Below are 19,861 nucleotides of genomic sequence, written 5' to 3' on the forward strand. Positions count from 1 at the left end.
CCTGCTGTCCCCATTATGAGGGGTTTCCACCATCCTTGCTGTCCACATTATGAGGGGTTCCCACCATCCCTGATGTCCCCATTATGAGGGGCTCCCACCATCCCTGCTGTCCCCATTATGAGGGGTTCCCACCATCCCTGATGTCCTCATTACGAGGGGTTCTCACCATCCTTGCTGTCCCCATTATGAGGGGTTCCCACCATCCCTGTTGTCCCCATTATGAGGGGTTCCCACCATCCCTGCTGTCCCCATTATGAGGGGTTCCCACCATCCTTGCTGTCCCCATTATGAGGAGTTCCCATCAGCTGATCATGTGACTCTCTGTTATTGTCAATAAATGAAGATGATTGGATATCTCCTGAGCCCTGTGATGTGATTGGTTGGATTCCTCTTCTCCTCTCATTACTACAACAATGATGAATTTCCCCCTCAGTGATCAGTATATACAAATATATAAGAGTGTACAGAGGGGGTGTATTAGGGTTCTTCTCCCTGTTCTCTTCTCTGGAAGGGATGTCGCCTTTGAGGGCTACAACACAATGGCTGCCGCCGCGTTCGGTGCACGTATTGTGCGTGCTGCATTCCACGCTCTTCGGCGGCCATATTAAAGTCTGGCAAATCCCGCTTTCCAGCGGAAGTAGGTGGGGGTATTTCCGGGGGCGGGTCAATGGCGGCCTATGGACAGTAGAGAAGTTCCAGGTCGGTATGTCTGATCTTACAGTCTTTGTCCTCCTTGTATAGAGACTGCCGGGGGGAGGGGTGCCCCTCCCCCACCCTGTGTGTGTGACACCCCAGAGAGAACTAGAAATATGTACCCCTCCCCCCAACACATACCTTCCCCCATATATATCCCCTATACCAGCCCTCCCCATATAGATCACATATACCACCCCCCCTCCCCAACACATACCCTCCCCCATATAGATCCCCTATACCACCCCCTATAGATCCCCTATACCACCCCTCCCCCATATATATGCCCTATACCACCCTCCCCCATGTATATCCCCTATACCACTCCTCCCCCATATAGATCCCCTGTACCAACCCTCCCCCCATATACATCCCATATACCACCCCTCCACCATATATATCCCCATACCTCCCCACCCCATCTATATCCCCTATACCTCCCTTCCCCCATATAGATCCCCTATACCACCCCTCCCCTATATACATCCCATATACCACCCCTCCACCATATATATCCCCATATCTCCCCTCCCCATATAGATCCCCTATACCATCCCTCCCCCATATAGATCCCCTTTACCACCACCTCCCCCATATAGATCCCCTATACCTCCCCTCCCCATATATATCCCCTGTACCACCCCTCCCCCATATACCTCCCCTCCCCCCATATAGATCCCCTATACCACCCTCCCCATATACCACCCTCCACCATATATATCCCCATACCTCCCCTCCCCATATAGATCCCCTATACCACCCCTCCCCCATACCTCCCTGTATATATATCCCCATACCACCCTCCCCATATAGATCCCCTATACCACCCTCCCCCATATATATCCCGTATACCTCCCCTCCCCATATATATCCCCATATAGATCCCCTATGCCACCCCTCCCCCATATAGATCCCCTTTGCCTCCCCTCCCCCATATATGTCCCCTGTACCACCCCTCCCCCATATAGATCCCCTGTACCACCCCTCCCCCATATAGATCTCCTGTGCCACCCCTCCCCCATATAGATCCCCTCCCCCATATAGATCCCGTATGCCACCCCTCCCCATATAGATCCCCTATGCCACCCCTCCCCCATATAGATCCCCTGTACCTCCCCTCCCCCATATAGATCCCCTGTACCTCCCCTCCCCCATATAGATCCCCTGTACCACTCTCCCCCATATAGATCCCCTGTACCACCCCTCCCCCATATAGATCCCCTGTATCACCCCATCCCATATACCACCCCTCCCCATATAGATCCCCTATACCACCCCTCCCCATATATATCCCCTATTCCTCCCCCATATACCACCCCTCCCCCATATAGATCCCCTATACCACCCTCCCCCATATAGATCCCCTATGCCACCCCTCACCCATATACACCACCCGCATATAGATCCTCTGTACCACCACTCCCCATATACATACCATATACTACCCCTCCCCATATAGATCCCCCTATACCACACCCCCATATACATACCATATACCACCCCTCCCCCATATATATCCTTTATACCACCCCTCCCCATATTCATCCCATATACTTTCCTTCCCCCATAGAGATACCATATAGCACACCTCCCTCACATAGATATCCTACAACACCCCTCCCCTAGGACATTTCCTACATCACCCTTCACCCACATACATTCCCTACTCCACCCCCTCCACCAACACTTATCCTGCATCATCCCACCCCATAGATATTCTACACTACCCCTCCCCGTGTATAAGACCCCCTAAGAGGCCTGGGGAAATCTTTTCCTCCCCCATACATACCCCCACACCCCATAGATATCCTAAAGCTCCCCCCATCCCATACACACCCCGGAACCTTGTTCTGCGATACCCTCACTTCTCCCCACGCTAGAGGAGCCTGGAACATATTTGTGGAAAAATAAAGCAGATGGGTGGAGCACTTCAGGTCTGAGAAGGTTTTACCATGGGTGTGGAAGGGTGAAGCACACTTGGGTAGAGTGAGGTGCCTTATCTTCGGGGTCTGAGAAGATCTTACTTTGGTTGTGGAATGGTGAGGTACATATGGGTAGAGCGAGGTGCCTCTTTTTCAGGTCTGAGACGGTCTTACCTTGATTGTGTAATGGTAAGGAGCATATGGTTAGTGTAAAGTACCTTAGCTTCAGGTGTGAGAAGGTCTTACTTTGGTTATGGAATGGTGAGGCACATGTGGGTAGAGTGAGGTGCCTTATCTTTAGGTCTGAAAAGGTCTTACCTTGGTTGTGGAATGGTGAGGAACATATGGATAGAGTGAGGTCCCTTAGCTTCAGGTCTGAGTAGGTCTTACTTTGGTTGTGGAATGGTGAGGAACATATGGGTAGAGTGAGATATTTTAGCTTTAGGTCTGAGATGGTCTTACCTTGGTTGTGGAATGGTGAGGTGTGTGTGTGTGTGTGTGTGTGTGTATATATACACACATAATATTATTATACAGGATTTATATAGCGCCAACAGTTTACGCAGCGCTTTACAATATAAAAGGGGACAGTACAGTTACAATACAATAAAATAAAAGAGGATTTAGAGGGCCCTGCTCAGAAGAGCTTACAATCTAATAGGGTGAGGCAGGTGGTACAAAAGGTTATAAATGTGGGGAATGAGCTAATGGAAGTGGTAGGAGATTAGTTGGAGACATGGTAGACTTCCCTGAAGAGATGAGTTTTCAGGGATCGCCTGAAGGTAGCGAGAGTAAGGGATAGCCAGACCAGTGGAGGTAGTGAGTACCAGAGGATGGGAGAAGCTCTGGAGAAATCCTGGAGATGAGCATGGGAGGAGGAGACACGAGAGCTTGAGAGTAGGAGGTCTTGAGAAGAGCGGAGGGGACGATTTGGGTGAATATATATATATATATATATATATATATATATATATATATATATATATATATATATATATATATATATATATACACACACACATATGTAGAATGAGATGAGGTGCCTCCTCTTCAGGTCTGAGAAGGCCTTACCTTGGCTGTGGATAGGTGAAGCACATATGGATAGAGTGAGATGCCTTAGCTTCAGGTCTGAGAAGGTCTTACCTTGGTTGTGGAATGGTGAGGAACATATGGGTAGAGTAAGGTGCCTTAGCTTTGAGTTTGAGATGGTCTTACCTTGGTTGTGGAATGGTGAAGAACATATAGGTAGAGTGAGGTCCCTTAGCTTCGGGTTTGAGTAGGTCTTACCTTGGTTGTGGAATGGTGAGTGAGGTGCCTCGTCTTCAGGTCTGAGAAGGTCTGGCCTTGGTTGTGGAACGGTGAGGCACATATGGGTAGAGTAAGGTGCCTTAGCTTTGGTTTTGAGATGGTCTTACCTTGGTTATGGAATGGTGAGGAACATATGGGTAGAGTGAGGTGCCTTATCTTCAGGTCTGAGAAGATCTTGCCTTGGTTGTGGAATGGTGAAGCACATATGGGTAGAGTGAGGTGCCTTGTCTTCGGGTCTGAGAAGATCTTACCTTGGCTGTGGAATGGTAAGGCACATATGGGTAGAGAGGTCTCTTAGCTTTGGGTCTGAGCAGGTTTTGCCTTTGTTATGGCATAGTGAAGCACAAATGGGTAGAGTGAGGTGCCTTATCTTAGTTTTTGAGAAGGTCTTACTTCATTTGTGGAATGGTGAGGTGCCTTAGCTTCGGGCCTGAGAAGGTTTTGCCTTCGTTCTGGAATGGTGAAACACATATGGGTAGAGTGAGGTGTAGAGCTGCATGACTAATCGTTAAAAAAAAAAAAATCATGATCGCGATTCAACCCCCTCACCCCCACGATCTTAATACAGCATTTTTCCGATTCATGTTAAACAAGTACAGAGCCGTTCTCTGCTCAGAGCTGTCAAAAGAAAAAAAAAAAAGGTCAAGATATGGATGAGTCTGTAGGCTATAAAATCCCTTTATAGATCCTCACAGACTTCGTGGGCAAGGAATGCCATACGTTAAAACGAATGAACTCTTGTCATTTATTTGATTAGTTGCGCCAGATAGTTCATGTCCATTTTTTTTTTTTTGTCCATTTCCAGATTAGTTACCCCTGATTGAAGAAACGGAAAAGAAATCCAAGGCCGTTTGTGCCATATTCTGGCCAAAAATTGTTCGACAACACACCACTCAGGATGGAGAAGAGTAAGATGACCGAGAAGATATTGGACCTCACCCTGGAAATCATCTGCCTGCTCTTTGGAGAGGTGAGGAGGATTCTGGGAGGTCACATGACATCACTCTTATCTCTATTAATAAAACACAGACCTGACCAGAGAGGTGAGGAGGATTCTGGGAGGTCACATGACATCACTCTTATCTCTATTAATAAAACACAGACCTGACCGGAGAGGTGAGGAGGATTCTGGGAGGTCACATGACATGTTCCTATCATCTTGGTTAATCACACATTTCTCTGAAGAATTTAAGGATCCTGGGAGCTTAAGGTGACCCCATTGCTGCTCTTTCATTACAGAACTATGTCCCTCTGAAGGCCGGTGACCGTGTGACCATCACAATGCCGCCATCTGAAACTCTGATGCTTAAGGGAAACGATGACCAGAAGATTCTAGATGTCATCGGTAAGATCTCTGAGCTTCTTATGAAAGAGGTGAGCGGTGGTGGGAATTCTGGGGCATAAACCAGTAACAGACAAGGAATGTGTCTGGATGGTGACTGTATCATTGTGTGTGTCAGGTTCCTATAAGGTGTCAGGATGTCACTGTCCATTTCTCCATGGAGGAGTGGGAGTATTTAGAAGGACACAAGGATCTCTACAAGGACGTCATGATGGACAATCAGCCGCCCCTCACATCACCGGGTAAGAGGAGACTTTATTGTAAAGGAGAGAGCAGTACGGTGGCTCCACCTAGATCCCCCATCATCTGATAAACACATAGAATCAATGTATTCAGTCAGTGTGTGTGTTTCCTATAGGTGGATCCAGTATCGAGAACTCATTCGAGAGATATTCCAGTCCTATTTATTATGGGGATTCCTCACCGGAAGATTGCGATTCACCACAGAAGGATCAGGTAGGTGGAAATAATTCTTTCCCCATCCTGTCCAAAACTGTTGAGATGATTTCTGGCCCTGTTGGGGTAATATTGTATTGTAGAGATATTCGTTTTTTTTTTTTTTTGTTTGGTTGATTCTAGGGTGAAGAACCAATTAATGCAAAAGTTGAGCCTGAGGAACCCATTGATGCAAAGTTTGAGGGCAAAAAAACAATTGCTACAAAATGTGAGAGGGAAGAACCTCTGAATAGAAAATTTGAGGATGAAGAACCTCTGAATAGAAAATATGAGCGTGAAGAACTGATGAGTAGAAAATATGAGCGTGAAGAACCGCTGAATAGAAAATATGAGCGTGAAGAACCGCTGAATAGAAAATATGAGCGTGAAGAACCGCTGAATAGAAAATATGAGCGTAAAGAACTGATGAGTAGAAAATTTGAGGATGAAGAACCGCTGAATAGAAAATTTGAGGGTGAAGAACTGATGAGTAGAAAATATGAGCGTGAAGAACTGATGAGTAGAAAACTTGAGGATGAAGAACCGATAAATAGAAAATTTGAGGGTGAAGAACTGATGAATCCTAAATCCGAGGCTGAAGAACCGAGTGATCCGAAAGTTGAAGGTGAAGAGGACGATGAGGAAAGTTATATGATGGGTGATCAGTCTATAGAGGAGGAAGTGATGATGGTGACGATTAAAGAGGAGGACTTTTCTTCAGATTATGAACGTGAGTATTAAACATAATCATTTTAATTTTCTGATAGGTTGTCCCATAGAACGTGAGATGAACTAACAAGATTCAGTCTTCTTGAGTTTAAAGCTGGACTCCAGGGGTTGGTTTACTAAAACTGTGGAGAGTGCAAAGTCTGGTTCGGTTTTGCATAGAAACCAATCGGCTTCCAGGTTTAATAATTGAACAAGCTGAAGTTAGAAGCTGATTGGCTACCATCCAAAGCTGCTCCAAATTTTGCACCCTCCTAGTTTTAATACATCAACCCCAGCCTTACCTTTTTTTATCCCACACTTTTTGCAAATATCATTTTATTAACATTTTAAGCGTCAAAGACACACATGGGGAGAGCCCCAAAACAAACAATAACAAATATAACAAAGGAAAAAAAAAAAAAAGGAAAGAGGTCGCAGCCTCACAAACATGCCGTACAGATATTAGTCCAGGAACATATAAATGATCAACAAAACATGTCCTACCTACCAGCCGCAGGGGGCTGAACCCCCCTGGCCAGGACCAATCAAGGTGCCCCCGCCACTACAAAAGAAACAACCATGCCGGGGCCTAACCTAGCGCCTCGGCATAAGGTCATCAGGAGCAGGTTCGGAGCTGCGGCCACAAGAGAGAGCGGAGAGAGAGGGGGGGGGGGGGGGGAGAGAGAGGAAAAGTCAAGGGTAGGGGGCGATGGGTATGGGGGGGGGGGCGGGGTTGGCATCACCTACTCAGCCGCCAGGTACCAGTAGCAAAAGAGTCAACGGCCCAATAGAGCTTTGCCCTCATCTGAATACACAAATGCGTTCCAGAGGGACCAAGTCTTTCGGTACATCTCTTGTCGACCCTGGGCCGTAAGTACCAGGTCTTCCAGTTTATTTATATCCTCCACCTTCCTAATCCACATCGCCGCCGAAGGCGGCGTTTGCTGTTTCCAAAGCAAGGGGATGCAGGACTTGGCCGCGTTCGTTAAGTGACGTAGTATCGACCGCGCGTATTTTTTAGGGGGTAAATCCGACACATGCAGTAGAAAAAAGGCTGGATCATCAGGGATTCGCCATTCAGTAAATTTTTGAGAGACGGACCGGACCGCGGCCCAAAACTCCGACAGCTTAGGGCAGGACCAAAAAACATGAAAAAGCGTGCCCCGTCCTTCACCACAGCGCCAGCAACACTCAGACGTGTCAGGGTAGATGGTGTGAAGGCGACTAGGCGTCAAATACCACCGGACCAAAATTTTATAATTGGTCTCTTGTATTTTGGTGCAAATCGAGGACCGCAGAGTGAACCGCAGTATGTTGTTAACTTGGTTTTGTGTGAAGGTGCAATCCAGGTCCGTCTCCCATTTAGTGATACCGGCGATATGTGGGGGTTGTGCAGGTGTATTAAGTAGAACGTACATTTTAGAAAGGGTTCGGGAGGTCGGTTCAGTGTCAGAACAGTATTCCTCAAAAGCAGTGAGTGGTCTGGTATAGCCTGGGGGGTTCGGGAGAGAATGGAGAAAATGGTGGAGGCGACAGGCGTTCCAGAAATCCAGACGATACGGACCGAAAGGGTCCATAAGATCCGGGATGGAAGTCCAGCTACCCCGTAGTACAAACTGAGAAGCCGTAGAGAGATTGCTGTCCCGTAACGGTCGAAATTGTGCCTGTGATAGACCCGGTGGAAAGCAGGGATTACCTAGGATCGGAGTCAACGGTGACTCCGTTGTCGTCAGGGACTGTTTCAGCGCCGCCTTGATAGAGCGTGTTGCCTATTAGGGGGTGGGATTTCATCTCTCGTGGCAGTGCTTTGTGGCACCAGAGAGCCGACCTCAATGGAATAGAGCACTGTTGTTGTTCAATTTGCACCCATAGTTTAGCATCAAGGTTGCGACCCCAGTCTAAAATCCTACCCAAGTGGACAGCAGAGTAGTACTGTTGAACATCTGGGAGTGCTAACCCCCCATAATGTTTCGGTAGAGAGAGTTGGGATCGAGGTATCCGAGGCCGCCTCTGGGCCCAGACAAAACGGGTAAACAACGCCTGCACTTGTTTAAAGTACGTGGGCGGGATTTTAATCGGCAACGCCTGAAAGAGGTATAAAAACTTGGGCAAAATGCACATTTTCAGCAGATTGCACCTGCCGAACCAAGAATGGAACCCCTTTTGCCATGAGTCCAGAAGTAGCCTCACCCTAGCCAGGAGAGGGGGGAAATTTCGTGCAAAGAGGTCCGATAAGTCCGAGGGGATGTTAGTCCCGAGGTACGTCAGGGTGGTGGACGTCCACTTAAATAGGAAAGAGGATTGCAGAACAGGCAGTGAGCGGGGAGATAACAGAAGACCCATAGCTTCCGATTTGGTGAAATTTATTTTCATGTTGGAGAACCTCCCATATTTCTCAAATTCCCGAAGCAAGTTTGGTAACGATATCCCTGGGTTAGTCAACGTAAAAAGCATGTCATCAGCATAAGCTGAAATCTTATGCTGTGACTGTCCAACTCGCACCCCATGTATGTCAGGGTTGTGCCTGACCAAGGCGAGAAAGGGTTCCAGGGATAACGCAAACAAAAGAGGGGATAAGGGGCATCCCTGCCGTGTCCCATTAGTGATCGGGAAAGGGGTCGAGAGAGTCCCATTAATTTTAACCTGAGCCGTAGGTTCAGAATATACTCCCGCTATCCTGTTAAGCATGCGGTCCCCCAGTCCCACATGGCGGAGCACTGTGAACATAAATGACCAGTTCACACGGTCAAAAGCCTTCTCGGCATCCGTGTTCAGCAGGACACACGGGGTTCTTGCAGTTTTCGCCAGATGGATCAGATTGAGAACTTTCGTGGTACTATCGCGGGCTTCCCTAGAGGGGATAAAGCCAACCTGGTCCAGGTGGATTAAGTGCGGAAGATGGGCAGCTATCCTAGTGGCCAAGATCTTAGTGTAAATTTTCAAGTCTATGTTCAAAAGGGATATCGGCCTGTAACTACCACAGGAAGTAGGATCCTTCCCTTCCTTGGGTATCACCGAGATATGGGCACTCAGGAAATCTCTAGGAAAGCTCCCGCCGGCGCCAATCGCATTGAATAGGGTGAGCATGGGCGGACCCAGTAGATCTAACAATGTTCTATAGTACTGCAGGGTAAAGCCGTCTGGGCCCGGGGCCTTCCCCAACTTCATGGACCCCATAGCTCCATGGATCTCCACTAAGGTTATTGGGGAGTCCAGCTCTGCTCTGGCCTCGGGTGAAATGGAGGGCATTTGGGACGTCCTAATAAAATCCACCATGTCCGACTGCGGTTGGGGGACAGCCTGGAGATTATAGAGAGCGGAATAAAAATTACGGAATTCCCGAGTGATATCCTGGGGCATAGTGGCCCTCTGCCTTCCTGGCGCAACAACGTGAGGGATATATGTCAGAAGTTTACGATCTCTCACTAGCCGCGCCAGCAGCCTCCCACATTTGTCCCCCGCTTCGTAGGTCATTTTACGACAGGATTGCATGGCCGCCTTAGCCCTGTAATACAGAGTGTCCGTAACTTGTTTCCGCAAAAATTGTACATCGATGTCGGAGGAATGTGTAGGGGCATGTTTATGTCGGGCTTCTGCTATGTGTAGTTTCTCTAATAGTTGGTCCAAAAGTTTAGTGCGTTCCCGTTTAATCCGTGCTCCGTGTTTGATAAGCACCCCCCTGACCACGGTCTTGTGGGCTTCCCAGAGCACCCCCGGATCACAATCCGGAAGAGCGTTCTCCCGGAGATAATGACTCAGTGTCGTGGTCACATCTTCCAGAACTTCTGGGATCTGCAGTAAACTTTCATTGAGGCGCCAAAATTTGGTCGCCAGAGGCGGGGTATCAGATAGTCTATAAGTCAAAAAAATCGGTGCGTGGTCCGACCAAGTCCTGTTTCCGATGGAAGAGTGCTCCACAGCATGTAGCTGGGAGTGGGGGATCATGAAATAGTCAATGCGGGTGTAAACCTTATGTACAGAAGAGTAAAATGTATAGTCCCGTTCGCTAGAGTGCTGGAGTCTCCAGACATCAATCAGTTGGGAGTTGTGGAGCGCTTTCGCAACCCGTTTGAGCTGACTAACCGGCAGTGAGGTACGACCCGCCGAGGTGTCTACGGATGGTGATAAGGGAACATTAAAGTCTCCACCCAATAATAACTGACCGGCTCTAAAGCCCTGTAATTTCTCCATAATTCCCTCCACAAAGGTGGCATGCAGTTCATTAGATGTATAGATAGTTGCCAGAGTCACTTGAACCGAGCCAATGAATCCCTTCAGGAACACATAACGGCCAGCAGTGTCTATCAGAGAGGCTTGATGCCTCCACGGGAGTTTGTGGGAGAGAAGAATGGAGACCCCCTTTGACTTGGCCATAGGATTAACAGAATGGTATGCAAACGGGTAGTGTCTATTGCGGAGGTATGGTAACGCCTGAGATTTAAAATGCGTTTCTTGTATAAAGGCGATATCCGTGTGCAGCCTTTTCAGGTCCGCCAGTAGGATACGCCGCTTTTCGGGTGTATTAAGGCCCTTCGCGTTAAGCGATAAAAGGCGGAGGCGTGGTGAGGCCATGATGAGACCAGGGGAGCAGGAGAGGGTGCCGGAGGGACAGAAGTCGGCAAGGAAGGGGGGAAGGTTGGGTGAGGGAAAGGCAGAGGGGAAATGGGGGAGGGGGGGGATCTAAAAGAGAAATAAAGAGAAGAAAAAAGGAAAGAAAAGACAAGAATGCAAAGAATTAGAACAGTTATCGGAAACCGGGCCTAGCGCCCTACGTCTCCAAAAAAGATTAAATTAGTTATATGCATACAATGCTTCGAGGGCAAATATACCCCCTAGCAGAACATGCTAGCCTATGGGGGGGAGCGAACCGGGCAGTGAAAGCAATATCCAGCCCCTCAAGCCCGCCTCCCACCTCGTAGCATCACCATTGCATAAAGCATAACTCCAAGGAAAATTGAACACATGAAGAGCAAGAAAACATAATGAACAAAACAGTAGACAACCCCCAGGAGACCCACAGATCGATGATAGACATAAACCGGTGAAATACCCACAATGGTTAGAAAAGTAAACCAAACGCAGGCGATACACGGCCTAGCCCATACAAAATCACATCCAGGTACCAAAGCCGTGCAGCGCCTGCGAGGCGTCGACAGATAAGCACCCCCCCAACCCCCCAGTATAGAAAAACAAAACATGAGGGCCCACAACGTGCAGCCCACCCGAGAAATACAAGGCCCCAGCCGCGCCAAACCCGGGCATAGGCATGGATGCCGCGTTTCAGCAGTCCCGCCCCCACATGAAAAACACAGCTCCAATCCCCCCGTCTATTGCAGTCAACCTCCTCCCCACTAAGTCCCTGCCCCGCAATCATCAGACAAGGGTGTAACATGGCCCACCAGGTACTCCCGGTGAAGCGTACCCACAGTAACACCAGGGGGGGGATCCGTCAGCTCCCCACCTACTCCCCGCAAGGCCCAGAACCCCTATCTAAACAATACACGATCCCCCACAGAGCAACAGTTCCGCACGACACCCATGTAGCTACGCAAAAAGAAAAAAACAAAAACAGTTCACTCGAGGGTGTCAGGCAGATGAGCAGATCTCCCCACCGCTAGTCCCATTGCACGGGTGAGGGAAGGCAGCAAAGAGCAGTGGAACGGGGTATTAGATCAAAAACAGTCCAGGGATAACGGTATGGCGGGCGGGGCGGGGGAAGAGCCCCCGAAGTCCAAGCAACAGCAGAGTCCGGGTCACCCGGGGGACTCCAAGCTCCAAAGCCAGGGGCAGGAAGGACTCAACAATGTCAATCAACCCCCCAGAAGAGGCAGCGTCCAGGAATTTGTGTAGCAGCGGAGGGGGAGCCGCAGAGCAGTTCGGGGAGATGCAGTGGACCACCGCCGCAACGCGCGGCCCGGGGAGACGGGGGGGAGAGCCATAACCACCAACACGGCTGCAACCAGCCAACAGGAGAGATCCATCCAGACCCGGCAAGTTACCGGGAAGACAGAGGGGAACGGGCCGTCCAGTGCATCAGCGGCAGGAGTTGCAGCAAAAAAGGGGGGGGGGAAGTCAAAGAAAAAAGTTACCTCACAGTTCCCTGGAGATCTCCGGAGAGGGCGCTCTGGGCCTCCGACGGGCCCCCCGCTGGCTGGACGGTAGGCCTCCCCGGCGTCCAGAACCTGTATCCGCACCCCGGGCACGGGGCAGAGGGGCCAACCAGTTCGGGAGGGCAATGGGGTCCACTTCCAAAAATTCAAACAAGTCCGGTAAAGAGCCAGGGTGGCGGAGGGTAAAGAAACGTTGGTCCCTGCGGAACGTGACCGATAGGGGGTAGCCCCATCGGTAAGTCGCTCCCTTGCGACGAGCCAGCTCCAAAAGAGGCTTCAACAGGGCTCGCCTCTGCAGTGTAGCGCGGGAAATGTCCGGTAAGATCTTCAGTTCCACGCCATCAAATACCACTGCAGGGGCCTCCCATGACTTCCGCAGGACCTCTTCCTTGTGCAGGTAGTGGTGTAGTCGACAGACGATATCGCGTGGCCTGTCGGGGTCCGTCAATCGCGGGCCAAGGGCTCTATGAATCCTGTCAAACTCCAGGCGAGGCGGCAGATCTATCCCAGGGATGCCACGGAATATTGCCGCCACCGTGTCTTCCAGGTCCTCCGGTCCCGTCGCCTCCGGGAGGCCCCGCAGCCGCAAATTATTCCTGCGACTGCGGTCCTCAATCTCTTCCAGTTTTAGCTGTTGCACCAGCAGCGCTTCCGCCTGTGTGGTCCGAGCGTCCTCCAATGCTGCCACCCGGTCCTCCAGGGCCGCCAAGGACGTTTCGCCGCCCGTCACCCTGGTAGCCAGTACCTTTACTTCCTCCCGGACCAGGGCTATCTCCTTGCGGTGGGCAGCTTCCACCGCTCCAATAAGTGTGGTAATGTCCACTTTGGTAGGGAGGGAATGTAGCAGCAGGCGGAGCTCCTCATCCAGCCGGAGCGTCGGCGCCGCCACTCCCGGAGCGTCAGTGTCCTCCCGGGGGGAATCCAAGGGGGTGCCCAACAGGGGGACCGAAGCGGAGGCCTCTGAATCAAGGTCCGGGGAAGCGCAGGCAGCGCGGCCTCCGCTTCCAGAGTCACGTGGCGCCGCCATGACAGGGTCCGGAGAGCGGAGCTGGGAGAGCTGAAAAAGACGCTCAATATCACCCGGCTGCGGCGGGGGAAGAGGCGGTCTAGTAGGCAAACTCTTCCTCTGCACGGCCCGTTTCTTTGAGGAGGGCATAATGCAGTAAGCAGGCAAACGTCGGCAGATAAGGTGGGAGACGGCCGGGAGCTCTAACGATGCACGTCTCTACTCCTCCATGTCCAGGCCACGCCCCCTTTATCCCACACTTTTAGCAAGTCTTCACTTATGTTGAACCTGCATCCTGAGTGTTACAGCGGGCAATATAATGATTTGATCCCCCGCGGATTGTGTAAGTTTGCCCACTTACAAAGAGAAGAAGGGTCTATAATTTTTATCATATGTGTATTTTAAATGATAAAGAGACAGAATATCAACCAAAAATCCAAAGAATCCCCTCTTTCCATTCAAACCTTACCATCACGGACAAGACCAAAAAACTGTCAAAGGGCGTCGGGGACAAGATTGTAGACCTTCACAAGGCTGGAATGGGCTGCAAGACCATCAGCAAGAAACTTGGTGAGGAGACAACTGTTGAAGCCATTATTTGCAAATGGAAGAAATACACCAACGGCCATCAATTGCCCTCGGTCGGAGTGTCCATGCGAGATTTCGCCTCATGGGGTAATGATGATTATAAGAAACTTGAGGGATCAGCCCAGAACTACACGGGAGAAGCTTGAGAATGATCTCAAGGCAGTTGGGACCACAGTCACCGAATAAACCATTGGTAACACAAAACGCCGCTATGGATTGAAATCCTGCAACGCCCGCAAAGGACCCCCTCCTCAAGAAGGCACAGTCCCGTCTGAGGTTTGCCAATGAACATCTAAATGATTCAGAGAAGGATTGGGAGAAATTGCTGTGGTCAGATGAGACCAAAATTTAGCTCTTTGGCATTAACTTGGCTCGCTGTGTTTGGAGGAAGAAAAGTGATGACTATGACCCTAAGAACACCATCCCTAAAGTCGAGCGGAAACATGATGCTTTGCCGCATTGAGGGGCCAATGGACGGGGGCCATGTATTGTAAAATCTTGGGTGAGAACCTTCTTCCCTCAGCCAGAACACTGAAGATGGGTCGTGGATGGGTCTTCCAGCATGACAATGACCCAAAATATACCGCCACGGCAACAAAGGAGTGGCTCAAGAAGAATCGCATTAAGGTCATGGAGCGGCCTAGCGAGTCTCCAGACCTGATCCTATAGAATTTTTTTTTTTTTTTTTTTTTTTTTTTTTATTGGAGGGAGCTGAAACTTCGAGTTGCCAAGCGACGGCCAAGAAACCTTAAGGATTTAGAGAAGATCTGTAAAGAAAAGTGGACCAAAATCCCTCCTGAGATGTGTGCAAACCTGGTCGACTACAAGAATCGTCTTACCTCTGTGCTTGCCAACAAGGGTTTCTCCACAAACTACTAAGTCATGTTTTAGAGCTGAGTTTCCCCCTAGACTACTTTCAGACCATAGCCCGTACTGTATTAGCCTTTCCATCCCAACAGACAAGCCGCCTCGTACGTGGCGCCTGAATCCGTCCTGGCTCACTCTGCTGTCGGAGGATGACGAGCTTGGTGACAGTTGGAGAACCTTTCTTTTTAGAGAATGACAGATCTGCATCCCCAGACATAGTGTGGGAAACCTTTAAATTTCATGCATGCCTGACTCTGACCTCCTGAATCAACAGGCTGAAGGCTAATTCAGCAGCCGCACTGGACGGGGCAATACGAGATTTGTCCTCCTCCTGAACAGGGCTACATAGCAGACCCCTCTCCTGCTGCAGCTGCCCAACTCAAGTTACAAACCAGAGTGGTCAACCAGTTGCAGCACAAGAGGGCCAGGAGAAAACTTTTCTTTGCCAGGCAAAAATTATTTTATTATGGGGAGAGAGCCGGGTAAACTGTTGGCCTATCTAGCACATAGCGAAGATAGACCCCCTTACTGTCATTTAACTTGCTGGCCCCAATTGGGAAAAGATGGCCCCAATGGGGAAAAGATTACAGAATCCCGAGCTATCACCACCAAATTTAGAGACTTCTTTACTCTGCTTTACACGTCCCAGGTCTCCACCACTGAAGCCCAACTAGAGGCTCTACTAGCGGGAATCGCCTTCCCACAGTTAAATGACACCCAAATGGCTATGCTTGATGCAGCTCTTTAGGGATGAGCTCGGTGTTCGATTCGAGCACATGTTTGACTCGAACATCGGCCGTTCGTCTGTTCGGCGAATTCAGAACTTTGTGGACCATGCCCACCAAATTCATGTGGCACGAATGGCCCACAATGCACTACACCATCGCAGTGCATTGCTGGCTCATGATTGGCCAAGCATGCACTGTGAGCCCTGCATGCTTGGCCAGTCACGGCGCCGGCAGCGAGGAGAGCCATAATTGAATGAAATATTTGTATAGCGCACAACGCGAACTAAATCGCCTCAGGGTGCCTGTGGCCAATTATAGCTCAGGGGGTTTAGTACACGCCCCACACTCTATAAGGCCAAGAGTGCGGCGACCTTGTGTAGTGTGTTGGCGTGCAGGCAAAGAGCTAGATGGGCAGGGACAGTGTGTTCTTTTCTCAGCCATCTGCAGGAGTTAGTGGGTGTTGTGTGCCTCCAGCACAGTATACACCTGTATCTACCCTTTATTGCTGGTGTTCTCTAATACAGGCATCTGCAGGAGTTAAAGTCGGTGTTGTGTGCCTCCAGCACAGTATACACCTGAAGATACCCCTTATTGCTGGGGTTGTCTGTTGCATATTAGTCTTTAAAATTAACACTTTTGATTTCGAACATTCGAGTCCCATAGACTTTAATAGGGTTCTAAAGTTCGTACGAATTTTAGGTCCGTTTGAAGGTTCTGGTACGAACCGAACCGGGGGGGGTGTTCGGCTCATCCCTACACCTCTTACACTAGATGAAGTAACCACGGCAATCGCGAGCTTCGCCAGATCCAAGGCCCCAGGTTCAGATGAGTTACCCATAGAATTCTACGCCCAATACAGTGAGATACTTACTCCAAAATTATTGTCCCTCTATAACCACCTATTCGATAGCTTCACCCTATTCCCATCGATGAGCGAGGCGGTTATTATACTCATTCCTAAAGCGGGCAAAGACCCGGGCCTCCCTGAAGTCATGTTTTGCTTGGGGATCAAATACTTCTTTTACGCACTGAACTGCAACTTAATTTTTATAATATTTGTATCGTATGCTTTTTTTTTTCTATATTTTTGGTTGATATTCTGTCTCTATCATATAAAATACACCTGCGGTAGACCCTTCATTCCTTTTGGAAGTGGTAAACTTACAAAATCATCAAGGGATCAAATAATAATGTTCCCCACTGTATATAAAGGAACACATCCCTGGCATCCCCTTAGCCGTGTATGATTATATATTTATGTATATATATATATATACGGTATATATATATATATATATATATATATATTATAAAAATATGGGTAGAATGAGATGAGGTGCCTCCTCTTCAGGTCTGAGAAGGTCTTTTATTGCAAAATATATATATTATTGCAAAATTGAATTACATGTTGTTCGGGGGGGAGGGGAACAAGGGAAGGCATGATGTACACGGATTACACTAAAGCTTTAACGAAAATTAAATTTTTCTATTTTTAGTATATGGACGCCAAAATACTTCGGAAGGACATCCCGATTTGTCTCCCGATGGTGAGCTGGATGACTATGCAGAAGGAAATTCCAAAACTTCCGTTTCCCATCCGAGGCGGCACAATTCGTACAGGTTTCCAGGTCCCTCCAATCACCAGGGACCGTCCACAGGTCGAACAGGTGTAAATTTTCTTGCAAGACCTGACTCTTTGACCCAGAGGACTGGAGGGCGAGGCAACGAGTTATTCTCCTGTCCCGAATGCGGCAAAAGTTTCACTTCGAAGTCCAGTCTCCGCGGCCATCAGAAGCTCCACACGGGAGAGCGCCCGTTTTCGTGCACCGTCTGCGGGAAAACCTTCATACGCAGAACCCATCTCAACATACATCAGACCACGCACGTCGGCGAGCGGCCTTTCAAGTGTACCGAGTGCGGGAAAGGTTTCTCGCAGAACTCCGATCTTCGTAAACACCTGTTTAGCCATTCTGGGGAGTTTCCATTTTCCTGCGGGGACTGCGGAAAAGGATTTCCGCGAAAGTCGGAACTCATCAGACACCGGAGGTCACATACAGGCGAGCGCCCGTATGAATGCACAGAGTGCGGGAAGTGTTTCATGGATAAATCGCAGCTTACTGCACATAAGAGGTATCACTCGGGGGAGAGGCCATACATATGCTCTGAGTGCGGGAAAAGCTTTGCCGGTAAGTCGGAATTGAACAGACACTGGAGCGTTCATAGCGGATTGAAGCCGTTTTGGTGCTTTGAGTGCGGGAAAGGCTTCACGCTGAAAAGCAGCCTTGTCACCCACCAAAGGAGGCACGCCGGAGACATGCAGTATTCTTGTTCCGAGTGTGGTAAAAGCTTCGTAGCCAGGTCAGCGCTGGCCAGACACGAGGTGATCCACACCGGGATAAAACCGTACCCTTGCTCCAAATGCGATAAAAGCTACCTTGATAAGTCTCAGCTTATAAAACATGAGCTAGTGCATGCGGCATCGCAGTCCTAGCCATGAAGGTCCCACAGAGTCCCAGTAACACCGCACATGAATGGGCACCAGAGGAAGCTGTTTTCACGCACAGAGTGTGGGAAATGTTTTGGACATAACATTTGGCCTGGCACCAGAGAATTCAGATCTTGTTAGAGCTGAGGACTGTGCAGGGTAGAGTTCCCTTTCACGTATGGGAAGATATTTCGGAGCCGAACAAACACATGGGACTTGGAAAAATACAACACCATGAGCAAGGGAGAGGCTTTATGGAACATTTGGGATACCCTCTAGCGTTCGAAGAATGAACATAATTCATTGGATGTAGCACAGGAAACGGTTTTCCAGAATTCTCACCAATGGTTGGCTTCAAGAAACCATTCACCAGAATTCACACCAGTGGTTGGCTCCAGAAACGTTTCACCAGATTTCACACCAGTGGTTGGCTCCAGAAACAGTTCTCAAGAATTCAGACCAGTGGTTGGCTCCAGAAACCGTTCACCAGAATTCACACCAGTGGTTGGCTCCAAGAATTTGACCATCTCAGGACTTGCATGGAAGAGAAGCCATTTTTATGCCCGAGGAGGCTTCCCTACATGGCTCTTCATCTGCATCATATTTATCTTCTTTGGGTCATGCTCAGAATTGTTTTGACAATGGCCTTCTCCATCAGGATCAGTCTTCTTGGTTCAACAAGTAGATGTGTGATCATGGGTAATGTAGGTGTCAGTACTCGGTAACACTTTTTACTCTTCGGTATCTACTGTAAAGCTTTGACACTTGGCATTCTCTGTGCATATCGTGCCCACACTGATGGGATCTGATGGACATCGACTCAGTCAGACTGAAATTGGAGGTGTCAACCAATGTTCACGTGTTTTTAAGGGCATACGTTTCCATAAGTTAGGATGAGCTCTTGATGGCCAATGCTGCGCTTCGTTTGCTTGTTCCAAAGTACATTTTTATTTCATAAATATATATATATAGAGAGAAGACGGAAAACTTTTTTTGTTTAATAGAGTGGAGAAGGCATGGACCCCCTCTATCGTGGTTTTATCGTCTGTTCCCAATAAGGAGATTTCAATTTACTTCCTCTGTGGCCTCCAGGACAGGAAGAGAATACCTCTAATGGGGACACAAGAAATTAATCATTTTCGTTTGATGTGCTATATAAGTATAACACGCACATGAGTTAAATATGAAGGCACTATATATATATATATATATATATATATATATATATATATATATATATATATATATATATATATAATATAATTTTTTTGTGAAGAGGAGAAATTGATGAATTCTTGGCTTGCCCCGCTCCTATAAATGTTCACCGATATGTGTTATATTCCTAATAATAAAGATGGGTCAGTTTCTATATAATGTATATTGTACTTGGCTGATTGTATCGTATGTGTCTTCCTTCCTGTATGACAGATTTAAAAATAATTAAAAAAAAGCATAGAAAAAAATGGATGGATCTTCTTCTCTGGGGTGGGGGGTGTAAGGAATAACTTTTGGAAAACCCAACGTCAACTTCTGTTTTTGTTGCATCAGTTGTACCAATCTGGGTTTGTTGTGCAAGTCATCACCCCGCCTGGGTAAACTTTGTTGAGGTGCCTCAAGCTGAATTCCTGTGATCAGTCCTGTTCTCTGTCTACACCACCAATCTATCTCC

At 48.6% G+C, this 19,861-nt stretch overlaps 1 protein-coding gene across 1 annotated transcript; it reads left to right on the forward strand.

Moving 5' to 3' along the window:
* The first annotated feature begins 627 nt into the window (after window positions 1–627).
* Window positions 628–19,419, forward strand: LOC143955657 (uncharacterized). The gene is made up of 7 exons (XM_077465760.1): window positions 628–699; window positions 4,729–4,893; window positions 5,163–5,297; window positions 5,384–5,507; window positions 5,624–5,721; window positions 5,845–6,430; window positions 17,204–19,419. The coding sequence occupies exons 2-7, from the start codon at window positions 4,822–4,824 to the stop codon at window positions 18,196–18,198; spliced, it is 2,010 nt and encodes a 669-aa protein (XP_077321886.1). The 5' UTR covers window positions 628–699; window positions 4,729–4,821; the 3' UTR covers window positions 18,199–19,419.
* Window positions 19,420–19,861: the final 442 nt, after the last annotated feature.

This window comes from Lithobates pipiens, unplaced genomic scaffold (genome assembly GCF_037356315.1).
Source record: "Lithobates pipiens isolate NorthernLeopardFrog02 unplaced genomic scaffold, aLitPip1_a1.2 Scaffold_35, whole genome shotgun sequence".
Taxonomy (NCBI): Eukaryota; Metazoa; Chordata; class Amphibia; order Anura; family Ranidae; genus Lithobates; species Lithobates pipiens.

What these genes read in the sequence shown, in the direction of transcription:
- LOC143955657 (XM_077465760.1), top strand. Translation starts at nt 4,822, where the DNA reads ATGGAGAAGAGTAAGATGACCGAGAAGATATTGGACCTCACCCTGGAA. An exon ending in TCTGCCTGCTCTTTGGAGAG is followed by an intron (nt 4,894 to 5,162) that starts GTGAGGAGGATT and finishes CTTTCATTACAG; the next exon opens with AACTATGTCCCTCTGAAGGC. An exon ending in CTTTTCTTCAGATTATGAAC is followed by an intron (nt 6,431 to 17,203) that starts GTGAGTATTAAA and finishes TTCTATTTTTAG; the next exon opens with TATATGGACGCCAAAATACT.